Here is a 12,517-nt window from a genome sequence, read left to right on the forward strand (position 1 = left end):
ATGATTGAGTGTGTTGTGTCTTTCAGGCAGAACATTCCAGTAAACTCTAGTTGAGTCGAAAAGAGCCGGCCAGCTAAAATATTACTAATTTGAGATGGGGACAGGAAGGGGCAGGGATTTCAGCTGTGTCAGTTCAAATCATGTATGTGATTGTCAATCATTTCATGTACTAATATTCATATACTGATTGGCGTTTTTATTGGGGTAGGAAAAGACGACTACCCTTTCGGCAAAAATGCATGAAGGTTGGCAGGTCTGCTAAAGGAGTTCAGTCAAAATGAGGACAAATCGGTTCACAAACGTAAAAAGCAAAGCTGATGGAGCTTACTTACTTCACTGTTAGCTAGTTAGTATGCTAAAGGATACACTGCGTACATAAAACTTAACAGCAAATCATTGCATCCACATTCCGCTCTCCGTCATTGTCAAGGTTCTTCCTGTTTAATTGTTTCCCACTGCACAATCAATATTAACATATCGGACAACACACAAGGCAAAAAAAAACTGAAGTTGATGAAGGCTTGTTAAAGAGCAAGCTAATTGTTGATCTTTTTTTGACAGTGTTTTGGAAATCTTTGCTCATGAATCACATAACCTAGCTCAGCAGCTGTTTTGGTGACTGTGGTGGTCCTCCCTTCAGAGCTGATCTGTTGACTAACTAAGCTAAGGTACTGAATGTGGCTAAGAAGCTAAGCTTCTTCAGTCATGCGTTGAAATAAAGTATTAAGCAAAACCTTATAAATGAATACAGCTACTTCAATACCTTAAACATCAACATGTAAACCTTACCGTTATACTAAAACATTACAAACATAACCAAGACAGCGAGTTCTCAACAGTGGAGCTCAGGGGCACTCAAGAAAAACTAATTTTATATGAATGATACCAGGAAAACCACCACAGTCAGTGTCACATTAATCCAAAATCAGTTAGACAGCAAAATAGCTATACATTCCTCAAATTATTAGAACATTCTGTAAAACTTGCTAGCTCAAACTTTCAACCTTCTGGAAAACCATCTGTGCTTGTCTAATAGGCTAAAACTCAAAACTCTTAATTTGTGCAAAATATTGCAAGAGGCATAGCAGGTAATAAAAATTCTGCCTAATAGATGCTACAACAGTTATATATGTTACTGAACTACAGTGACAAGTATCTCTCTCAAGCTAGCTAGCTTAATTAGCTAGCAAATTGGCTTAATTCGCAAAGCCTAGTTTAATTCACTGATGGAATAAAAACTATAACTGTAGTCAGCAATATTGAGAAAGCTTAGATTTGAGAAAGCTTGTAAATATGTCACATTTTTACTTTGAGTAATTACCAAACGTAAGCTAGTAGCATTTTAGCTCTGTATGTTGACCTTGTTGAACGTGTAATTCTTTCAAGGACAGTGTTCTGTAAGAGTCAGGAGACTAGTTTAGGTTAGAAGGAATGCAGCTACTTCATCAAATCCCAATCGTTGGCCTGAACAGCATAGGGAGCACTAGCATACAGAAACGCTAAATCTTTAGATCCCCTACGTTTCACAAACATAACATTCAAACATAACTATGTACAATATAGGATTTTCATATATTAATTATTTGAGTTTGTTATTTCAATACATTTTGTCCTCTGCCTTTATAGAATATTTTGAATATGTACAATATAAATTACTACCGTTTCAATGATAAAATAAATAAATAAGATACAATGGCCGTGGCATCTACAGTGTTTTTCCCCTCCCTTTCCTTTTGGCAAAGGGGGTCGGGTGATGGAAGGAATGTCTCAGTCTCCTTTACATCAAAAAAAATGTGAACGGAACGTATGGTGAAGCTGATATGGAAGATAAGTATCTACATTTGTGTGGCTCGTGTCACCGTCTTTGTATATTTGTCATAAGCTGTGTGTGTGTGTTTTATGTTTGTATGGATATGAAAATAAGACAGAGTAACAACAGTGGTAACACTGTGCCAACTCCAGGCCTCAAGGACCAGAAGTAAAGCCTCTGAAAACAGGAAGCAGGAACTGTCAGTGCAGTTGACTGTGAAAAAGCTTTGCTGCCAGCTATACCACCGTTCCACTGGGTGAGTTTCCATTTTGTGTCGATAATGGTTGAGAAGAATGCTGCAACAAGAAGAACACAAATTAAATTTGAGCAAATAAACAACAAACAGATTCCTAAAGATACCATGACTACCCCTGGTCACTTCCTGAAACTTGTACATCACGATTACCACTCAGAAGGTCTGAGACAAAATTGTAGCCATATTGTTACACAAATTTAATTCATCCATCACTCTAAGCCACATGCTCTCAACATAAGACACGTCACTTTATTATGGAATGTTAAACAAGAAACATAACATGCTAAACTGCAAATTTTATAATGGATACCCTTTTTCCATGCAACTGGAAGCAAGGGGCAAGACGCTGGTTATGAAGTGTTCTAATATGAATATTATAAATGATACAGCATTCAAATGGTGAACTGTCTAACTGCAGACTCATACGGCTACAAGTCTAATTGGATGTGGTTAAAATCTTACCAGAATTTTACCCATGTAAAAAAAGACTCAACACTGATGTCAAAAATAAATGAATATGCCTTAAAGACATTACCAATCATTTGAGGTCTCACCAATTTGCCCGGCCTTGCCCAGGTACAGATGAGGCCCTCTTGGCATGCAGTGATTATACAATCGTCCATGAAGACAAGAACTGTGAGCCTCTCATGAGCAATCTTCTTACAAACAAGAGGTTCTAGCAACGGGACTTCGTTCATCCGTGGACACAACGTTGTTCCTAGCACCTTAGAGGCATCTAGTCGGTTGCTACGTGGCGCTACGATGATCTTGTCATTGCTCTTGCTGATGTTCCCAAGACTGTGGTAGCGCTTGTGCTCCTTTTCTCCTCCAGTAGCGGACTTGTCTGATTTGCGCTCTTGGAGCGACAATGTTGCAAAACGTCCAATGCTAAAGGGAGCACTGCTTCCCCCTGCACTTCCTACCGTCCCTCCACTTTCCGTCCCCCCTTGGCTTTTTGAAACATTTGCAACAGCAGGGTGTGGAAGGGAATTGGACCTTGAGAGTGAGCGAGGTAGAGGAAGGGGTAATGATGCTGTCTGGTGGGTGTTAGAAGGGTGGTGGTGACCTTCAACCCCTCCACTTCCACTTGTGCTGTTCAAACTTGCACTAATGGAAGGTGGTGCGTTGGAGCTGAAAGTGTTAGTGAGGGCACGGGACAGGGGAAGTCGAGGATACAGGACATCATCTGTGAGATCCCAGAGGCAAAACTGGGTATCTTGTCCCACCGATCCGAATCGGTATGAGACAGATGGCCCACCACCTTTAGAGCTGTGTCGAGAGAGACGGGACAAAGTGCTGCTGGTTCGCACACGACCAAAATTTAATGACCCCTGACCCTGGTGGAGATCCTCTTCACTACCGCTAAGCTCTATTGGTTCCTCTTCTTCTAAGCTGGTGGTAAAAGGGTCAAATGCCACAACGTTGACCCAGGACTTGTGGCCATGACCTCGTGCCACCACACGACTCTCTGCAAACGACCATACAGTGACCAAGTCATCTTCTCCACCAGTAGCCAAATATTTCCCGTCTGGACTCCAAGAAACGCAGAGCAATCCACCAAAGTAGCTCTTCATGACACCATGCAGCTCCATTGAATCAAAATGAAAGACACGTAGGCAACCATCTTGGCCGACACAAGCTATGTGCACACCGTCGGGTGAAAAAGCAAATTCATTCAGCCCACCTTCCCCCACTGCCCATTTCAGAAGTGGATTACGAGGCGTTTTGGTTTTGCAAGCATAAACAGCAAAACCCTCACCCTGACGAAGCAGAGAATACTGTGGCGCTGTAGTGCCACATGGGTGCTCCACATTATAGAGGTAGAGGTGACCACTAGCATGGGAGGCCAGGAATAAGTTCTCAGATTTAGGGAGCCATTTGAGACAGGTCACTTTTGTTTTGTCTATTAATCTCTGTAAAACAACAAAGGGATAAAACAGAAGAGCAAGAAGACCGTAAATATTAGTAACTTTCCAGCCAACTTTCCTCTGGTCAACATTGTGTTAGGTTCTTCAGTTATTATACATCATCACAACTTCTATGACCACGTTTGGGTCTTATTAACCTATTTGCATTACATAAAATATTGTCATATTAAAAGTAAACTACACAAGACATCAAATTATTCTGGAACTTAAGACCTCTACTGGACAATCTCACCCACACACCTCTTCATTGAAGAGCTTGCTGGTCTCTTTTTTGATGGGGTCCAGGTACTGCACCTGGCCTGCCGAGAACCCCACGATGAGAGCCACGCTGTCCGCAGTTGCTGAATACTGATTAAAGTCATGACACGTGGGCTGAGTCCCTTTATATATACGCTTATCTATAGGCTTACTTAGATCCACTGCCTATGGAATGGGAAAGAAAAGGACATAAAAACCACAGGAGTGTACATTGTGTGTAAACCACATTTGGCATCAAACATCAAAATATCCAAAAACACAGCACATCTACTATCAGGAAGACCAAACCTGAGATCTTGTTTATTAATCAGTTGTATAAGAAATTATAACAACCATAAGCTAGCACAAAAGGTGTTTATTAATGCATGGATAAAACACTTCACAAGCATATATCTCTCATCTTACAAGCTTCATTTGAGATATTCTAACATGTCTTTAAGGAACAGTTAGGCAACAAAGGAAAAGTAGACATTTTTCTTAGTCCAAATGTAGTCAATCAAGCAAAACACTTGATCATCCGTGATATGTGGTTCTGCCCCAAACTGTTGCCACAAAGATGGAAGCGCACAACTGTGTACAATGTCTTTGTATGCTGTCGCATTACTATTTCTCTTCCCTCTATGTAAGAGCCCCAAACTTGTTCCAGGCACTTGTACACAAAGAAAGCTTAGTGGAAAAACCACCAAGTGTTCCACATAGAGCTCTGACCTCAACACCACTGAACACCTTTGGGATTAACTGGGACACTGCAGCCCCAGCAACCTTTACTCAACATCAGTGCCTGACCTCACTTATGCTCTTGTGTCTGAATGAAAAATTGCCACAGCCTCCAACATCTAGTGGAAAGGCTTAGACTTAAGAACCGCTTGTGTCAGGGGCTGTGGGCGGGGCTACTGTTAGTGCATTTGATAATGTACCTTAAGTATACTAATGTTTAATACATTTTTACTTTACCGCGATATGATCAATTATCAGCACACATGATAGTAGGGAGCTACATGCTAAGGCTAACTTTTTTCTGTGTTAATGATAAAATAACGTTATGGTGGAAGGTGGCTGCTGGTAGCGCAATAAAGCATGTGCCAAGCTTTTTAACGTCAAACACTGGGCGACACCAAGTTATCGGTTCCCTACAACTGTACAAGTGGCAGGCAACACCTGCTCTCCCCAGGGGTCTCTAATCTTTTCCGGAAAGGGTGGTTTGGCTGCAGGTTTTTATTCCTGTCAAGCAGAAGCCAAACATGATTCCACCTGTTTAATCAGTTTAGCTTGTTATTCAGTTGGCTTCTGCATAGCTGGAACAGAAACCTGTCTCCACATTGGTCCAATCCGGATAAGGACGGACACACCTGTCCAGTGTCATAAAAAAAAAAAAAAAGAGGTAGCAAAAAAGTAATAGACACTTGTCATAAGAAGATTGCTTGACTGCAGCTACAACTGACAAAGGAAAAAACTGTGCACCAGGAAGCAGATGGTGCTGATTTATTCACCACCACTACCATGGAGGAACATGGAGAAAATGAAGACAAATTTATGACTACAATGAGTCTGCAAGTCATTAATATTACATGTAGACTTTTTGTGTAAATGGACTACAGATGTCTATAGGGAGGAAACTAACAAATGTTATATTTTTTCCATTTCTGCGTGAAAAGGGAACTTTACCTGGGTGCAAATTGACATCAGACATCATATACACTATATGGCCAAAGTTTTGTGGTCACATAACTATCACACTTGTTATAACTAACCTCCACTAATCACATATCGTTTTAACATTTATATACCGAGACAATGGATTTGGAAAAATAACGTGAACACACATTGTTAATATTATTTGTGCAGGCTACTGTGAACAATGATGTGATCAGGCCATCCTTAAAAATATTTTGGTTTGCAGTAACAGTAAAAAAAAAAAAAAAAAAAAAAAAAAAGGTAGGTCAGTAGGTAGGTCTAATTTTTTTTTTTCAAGTTTCAATGTAAAAAAAAAGTATAATTTTGGTGACGGTGATTACGTAGGTATGAATTTAAACAAATTAGCATATCGTAACGTCACTGACTGGGTCTTCAACCCGTGCCTTCGGGCGGATCATTGCAAACCTCATTTTGATGCATGCAATCTAGACTACAAACAAATTTGTTTAAACGGTGACCGCGAACATTTTGTTTACTGCAGCCACAGCCAACATTACCAAGCATTGACTCTGACAGTGAATGAGAGTATGAGACGAAGCAAACGCACAGGCCATAGTGTGACATCCGTTAACCGTTAACCAGTGTAAACATAGAGGACGTCACGGGTTTTTATTTAAAAGAAAGAACGTATCCTTCGTTTGTATGTAGGCCTAGGCAATTTATATATTTACAATACTTACTAAAATATAATTAATATTATTTTATTGCTTTTGTATTAGTTGTTTGAAGAGTAAAAAAAAAGGCCGGTCTTATTTACAACCGGCAAGTCGGTCGGACTTAAAGCAAAAAAATAAAAAATTGAGTCGGTCCTAAATTGACAGATTCGGTCAAGTTACGGCAAACAAGAATATTTTTAAGGATGGCCTTATCATTTATTTATTTTTTGTTGCTATATATTGTCTAGGTTGCATGCCAGTATAAAACAAGTTGTGTTCAGGAGTGATTAGTTGAAAAGTGATCATTGTTGAAATCGGTGACTTGTCGGAATTCCAAAGAAGACAGATCGTGGAAGCCCGTTAAGCAGGAGCATCTGTAACAGCCCAAATCTTTGGTGTTTCAGGAGCAAGGCTCCATGATTATGACTGCATATACAAAGCATGGCAAGACTAGAATAATGGACAAAAATTCAGAACTTGATGGGGACCGTTGAACTCTAGGAAGCAACAAGAGACAGCAGAACTTAATATCAGCTTAAAGACCTTGTTTCCATAAAAACAGTCTGCAGAGAACTTCACAAAGCCAACATCCTTGGAATAGTTGCAACTGCTAAACCATTAAGCTGATGACTGGAAACGAGAGATATGGTCTGAAGAATAACCATTTATATTATTCCCAACAGCAGGTCGAGTTTATGTATGGAGAAACCCCAAGGAAGCGTACAACTTAGACTGTCAGGTTACAACTGTTTGTGAAGATTTGTGCAGCCATATCTTGGTATTCTGTGGACCCCATCATTACCGTATTACGTAGTTGTGATACTCAGCAAGTATTTAGAAAGTATTCAGGTACATCCTATGGTCATAAATGTTGTTTCTGAACAACGTTACCATTTTTAAAGATAATACTAAAATAAAGAGGATTATATGAGGCTTCTCAGGAATAAAGATAAACTAAAAATGACGGCGGCTTATACATGGCACGACTCTGCTCCTCTGGACAGACCATCTCCAAATTTTGTTGTTTTTTTTCGGCTGCTCCCTGGTTGGGGTCGCCACAGCGGATCTTCTGGTGCGCATATCTGATTTGGCACGTTTTACGCCGGGTGCCCTATCCTAACGCAAGCATCCCATGTTATCTGGGCTTGGGACCGGCACCCCAGAATAACTCCAAAATTATCACCCCAAATTATAACCATAGAGTCCTTTTGAGCTTTTCTGGCACACATTCCAGCAGCCATATCAACTCTGCCTCCATTATACCTTTCTCATATTGCATAAAAATCTTTATGTTACTGCCTGAAAATACTTCATCCGTCCATGGCTGGGAGCCAAGAGAGGGAAATTGACCATGGCTCTCTTAAGCAGAACCCTTCATTTGTCGCTAATACGTTACGGTACAGAGAATATTTTGCTCCACATATACCACAGGGCTAGGGGCCTTGCTCAAGGGCCCAACACTGGCAGCACTGTGTTGTCAGCCTTCTGATCGTTAAGCAAGAGCATTTAAACACTGAGCCTCTACTGTGTTGACATGGCCATGACCAACTCTCTCACTTCTGTTAATCACAGCAATGTCTTCCAATCACTGGCATCTTGTGAGCATACAGTATGTATGCAGAAAAGAGCATATGCTGTAGTCTGTAATCATGCAGTTGGAGGCATTTATTAGCCTTCACACTCCAAAGTTGTAGCTGTAGTATGGCAGAAGAGAGCTGACTGGTGGGTGGGAACTAAATTGAGTAAAAAAGTTGCACTTTTGGGTAAATAAATATAACAGTGTTTTGCTGGTAGAAAGAAAAAAGGTAAGAACCCTTAATTAACCAACACACTCAAAGAACCCTAGAAAAGCCATTTTCTCTACGAGTAGGTCACTATCAGGTTTTGATAAGTCCCCTGTCTCCATCCCATTACAACAAACCCAAGATTCTACTAGAGTCAGCATGCTAACAAGCATTAGCATGGATCATCATGGCATCACTTTCAGGCTCACTACATAGCACTTTAAACACAGAAACTGGCTCATAGTGATTTCTGAGAAGCTTATTTGTATTATCGATAAACAAAAATTGACTACTGCACCTATAAAATAAATAGAATTCTAAAATTAATAACACAAAGGCTAACTGATTGTTATATAAAATGGACTCTGGTCATAAATCCACACACACTATCAGGAAATGCAAACCCCAAAAGATGTAATCTTCACTGTGTCTGTTGGAAGTCATGTCAGCAAGCACGAGACTTAAGCGTAGATACACGATTATGAATAAAATATGAAGTTCACAAATCGAACAGTAATTCAGACCACAGCAAATAAAATAAAATTTTTGTGGAGCTGTGGAGATTTATCATCACGGCATCAACATCTGGGTTCACACCTGATATAATTCCTGCTAATATATTACATTTACAGCTAACAGTTTATTTCAGTATTTGTTGAACACTTGAGCACTTGTTGAACATGCAGGATTTTAGTGTCTGCCTGCTGATTAACGTCGCCATATTATCCGTTTTTTAAATCCGAGACAGTCTCAACGCATCAAAACAACCAAACCAAAACAATTAGCCAAGTTAGCTAGGTAAAGTTATTTGGTACCACAACCATAACAGGCTCATCATCTCCAACTTGTTTTTTGAGATTTTATATATGTAAAAGACTCAGGTTTCCTGACTCAATTCCTTTTGGACTAACAAATTTGTCCCCGATACCAATTTCTATCCGAAGAATCCAAGAATTCGACTTTTCTCAGAAGAAGACCATTGGGCATCTAAACGTTAATGACTACAGTTGCATTTACCTTCCAAAAAAATACGTAAACGTATGTAGTATGAGGCAGCTCATTTTTATTTCTTCGAGATACCCATTAAGACTCTTCATTTATTAATGAATGACACGTCATACATTTTATCCAATTATAGTTGCCATTTAATGTAAGAGAACATCTGTTAAACAGGTTAGCTCAATCACAAACACCTCTCCTTTTCTATTTGGAATCAAATTTTCTCCTTACAGAAAACCTCACTAGAGCAAAGTTCAGATGTTTTTCAAATTATTTTAAAATTATTTTATTTTATTTCTTTGTACATCCATTAATTATGACTAAGGCATTAGTAACAAAAAATGAACGCATGTTGAAGATGCTAACAATGCTAACTACTTATACAGAGTTAGAAAAAGGGGTAAGTAAATGTGACTGTTGAACAGGAAACAAGGTCATTTTCTTTTGACCTCCTGCCTAAAGCAAAAAATGAGCTTTATAGAAATCGTGTTAGAATTGATGTCATATGTTTATGTGCTGATCTTCTGTTATAAAAACTGCCACAAAACAGCACAGCCAAAAAATGATAAAATTCCTATACCAGACACGTTCAAATCAAGTCTTAATAAGAATAATCATCTTCTTTCTTAAAAAATTGCTTGTTTGTAATACTGACAAAAATGTTATTATTTATTATTATATTATATATATTTATTTTTATTAAAAATTAAATACAACTTTAAATTACATTTTTAATCATGGAATTAATAATCCTAATAAAACACCTTTGAAATATTGTTCATGAGATTTGTGTCTGTTTAAAATGACTAAGCAAACTACTAAATAAACAAAACATTATTAAAGTAAAATAATTAGTGATGGAAAATCAAGATGCTGCTGTATCCGGCAGACGGGACACTGTGACCTGACAGCATCTGTAGTCCTTGTAGAGAGATAAAAAAAATAATAATAATAATTTAAAAAAAGGTTTTACATTTATTTCCTTTACGAAAAAAATAGTATTTTTTCGGTATTATTATATTATGCAGGTGTATAACAGACCAATCCTACTCATGTCAGGTTTATCTGGAACTGAGATTTCCAGCTCACCATAATAATAATAATAAAAAATTTTAATGAGAATAATATAATAATGACCATGATAATATTAATAATAAGAAAAAAAATAATATATAAAAATAAAATAATGATGATCATTCTTCTTATTAATTATTATTTTTAATAATAATAGTAGTAATAAAATATTGATAATATTAATAACAACAATAATAACAGTAACAATAATTATTTATAAGAATAATAATGATGATAATAATAATAAAAACAAAATAATAATAATAATAATAATAATAATAATAATAATAATAATAATAATAGAGATAAGAAGGATTGTGTGTGCGCTCACGTAGATGAAACCCATTATTTATTTACCGAATAAATAAATAATAAATCTTTCCCTTTATTGAATCAGACGGTGTGTTTGCGCACCTTTTTAATATTGGTGTACGTGTAGAAGTAGAGCTCCCTCCCGACATTGAAACACACACGTTCGGACTCCTCGCTCGGGTCTTCCGGCTGAAGCTTCACCATGGAGACCCGCACCGGGGGCAGGAAGCCCGCCGAAGCCGGAGAGGAGCCGCCGGGTCCCGGTACCACACCGCCGCCGCCCCCCGGTATCGAAGCGGCACCGGCTGCGGCGCCTCCGGCACCGGGACCGCGCGCTAATCCGGAGCGCTGCTGCGAGTCCGAGAGCGTGAGCAGCTTATAGAAACCTTCCCTGGTGCGAAACTGCGACTTGATCTCGTTTATATCCTTCAGAGCGCCTCCATCGCCGGCCATCTTTAGCACCAACGAGGCCGCACCGGAAGTCCAGAGCCCATGACACGGAAATGAACGCCATAAAAAAATTTATAAATATTTAATCTAACAACTAAAACAGGTAGGAAACGAATATTAAAGTTGTGATCTAATGTGTACTCTACAGGTCGAGATACGAATAAAATAAACACTATCTATCTATCTGTCAATCTGTCTATCTGTCTATCTATCTATCTATCTATCTATCTATCTATCTATCTATCTATTTCTTCATTTCTCTATCTAAAGAAGATATTTATGCACAACAAATATGATTGGATTTATATGGATAAAATAAAGTCAAATCCATTGAGGCATCCTACAGTGACTTCACACACACACACACACACACACACACACTAAAATCAGCACTCTTGTCTGGTTTGATTGGAACCCAACCCATATAGCAGTCATGGTGGCCATGTTGTAGCAGCTCTTTTCTCTGTCTCTGTGCTCATTTACTATTTGAGGCGAGAACTCGGACGTCTTAATAAACCACACAAATGCACAAGAACACACTCAGACCTGGAACTGGTGTTATGAGTTTAATTAGCAGAATACTGTATATATGCACACACACACACACACACACACACGTGCACACACACACACACACACACACACACACACGCACATGCACACGCACACAGACCAAAGTGAGTCTTGTTTGCGACACACACATACACACACACACCTTTCCACTTTTGTGTTGACAGTGTTTATAGTTATGTTTTTTATATGCAAAAGGTGCATATAAGGTGTGTGTGTCTGTGTGTGTGCGTTCAAGACATTAAGACAACATGCTCAGCAATCTCCAGGACATACAGATTACACAGTCCTGACTGATCCTCACTCAGCCGTGTCTCCAACACAATCATTCTGTGAAAAAAATCAATATACACTGTTTTACAAACACTACACAATACTACAAAGTGACTATGTTAGCAGTAGCAAAGCAGTAATTAGCTACACAACAATTGTTATGTCAGTGGAAGGTCCACAAAACAAAAATATGTATGTGTGTATGTGTGTGTGTGTGTGTGTGTGTGTGTATACCTGTCTGATCCAATAAGTCGGAATATTTTCCTAGATTCAGTGATGTCCTGCAGTATTTCTGAGAACACCTCACCTCTCCTCTGCCAGCCATGTTTCCATAGAGCCAACAATGTGTCCTCAACATACACTACACACACACATAATACAGTTACAATTAAAGCGTCTCTTTTTTGTGAAGACTTTCCCATGGTGGAAAACCTAAAGTTTTTACACTGGAG

General features: G+C 38.8%; 2 protein-coding genes across 3 annotated transcripts in view; both read right to left on the reverse strand.

Annotated features, from left to right (window-relative positions):
• Window positions 1-419: 419 nt before the first annotated feature.
• Window positions 420-11,437, reverse strand: zmp:0000000529 (WD repeat-containing protein 20). Of its 2 annotated transcripts, none has more exons than XM_060887920.1 (4): window positions 10,875-11,437; window positions 4,235-4,417; window positions 2,602-3,979; window positions 420-2,106 (listed from the first exon to the last, which is right to left on the reverse strand). In XM_060887920.1, exons 1-4 carry the CDS (start codon window positions 11,223-11,225, stop codon window positions 1,898-1,900), a joined length of 2,121 nt encoding a protein of 706 aa, XP_060743903.1. In that variant the 5' UTR covers window positions 11,226-11,437; the 3' UTR covers window positions 420-1,897. The 2 variants fall into 2 exon arrangements, with proteins under 2 accessions (XP_060743903.1, XP_060743904.1); XM_060887921.1 differs by having other exon boundaries at window positions 1,904-2,106; window positions 2,621-3,979; window positions 10,875-11,341.
• Window positions 11,438-11,807: 370 nt separating this feature from the next.
• LOC132857972 (mitogen-activated protein kinase kinase kinase kinase 5-like) overlaps window positions 11,808-12,517 on the reverse strand; it is a 31,098-nt gene continuing 30,388 nt past the window's right edge. The window contains exons 31-32 of the mRNA XM_060888121.1: window positions 12,300-12,426; window positions 11,808-12,122 (exon numbers count right to left, since the gene is read on the reverse strand). Coding sequence (XP_060744104.1) covers window positions 12,026-12,122; window positions 12,300-12,426 — 224 coding nt within the window. The 3' untranslated portion in view covers window positions 11,808-12,025. The remainder of the gene's footprint in view (window positions 12,123-12,299; window positions 12,427-12,517) is intronic.

The sequence above is a fragment of the Tachysurus vachellii genome, chromosome 15 (genome assembly GCF_030014155.1).
Source record: "Tachysurus vachellii isolate PV-2020 chromosome 15, HZAU_Pvac_v1, whole genome shotgun sequence".
Lineage (NCBI taxonomy): Eukaryota > Metazoa > Chordata > Actinopteri > Siluriformes > Bagridae > Tachysurus > Tachysurus vachellii.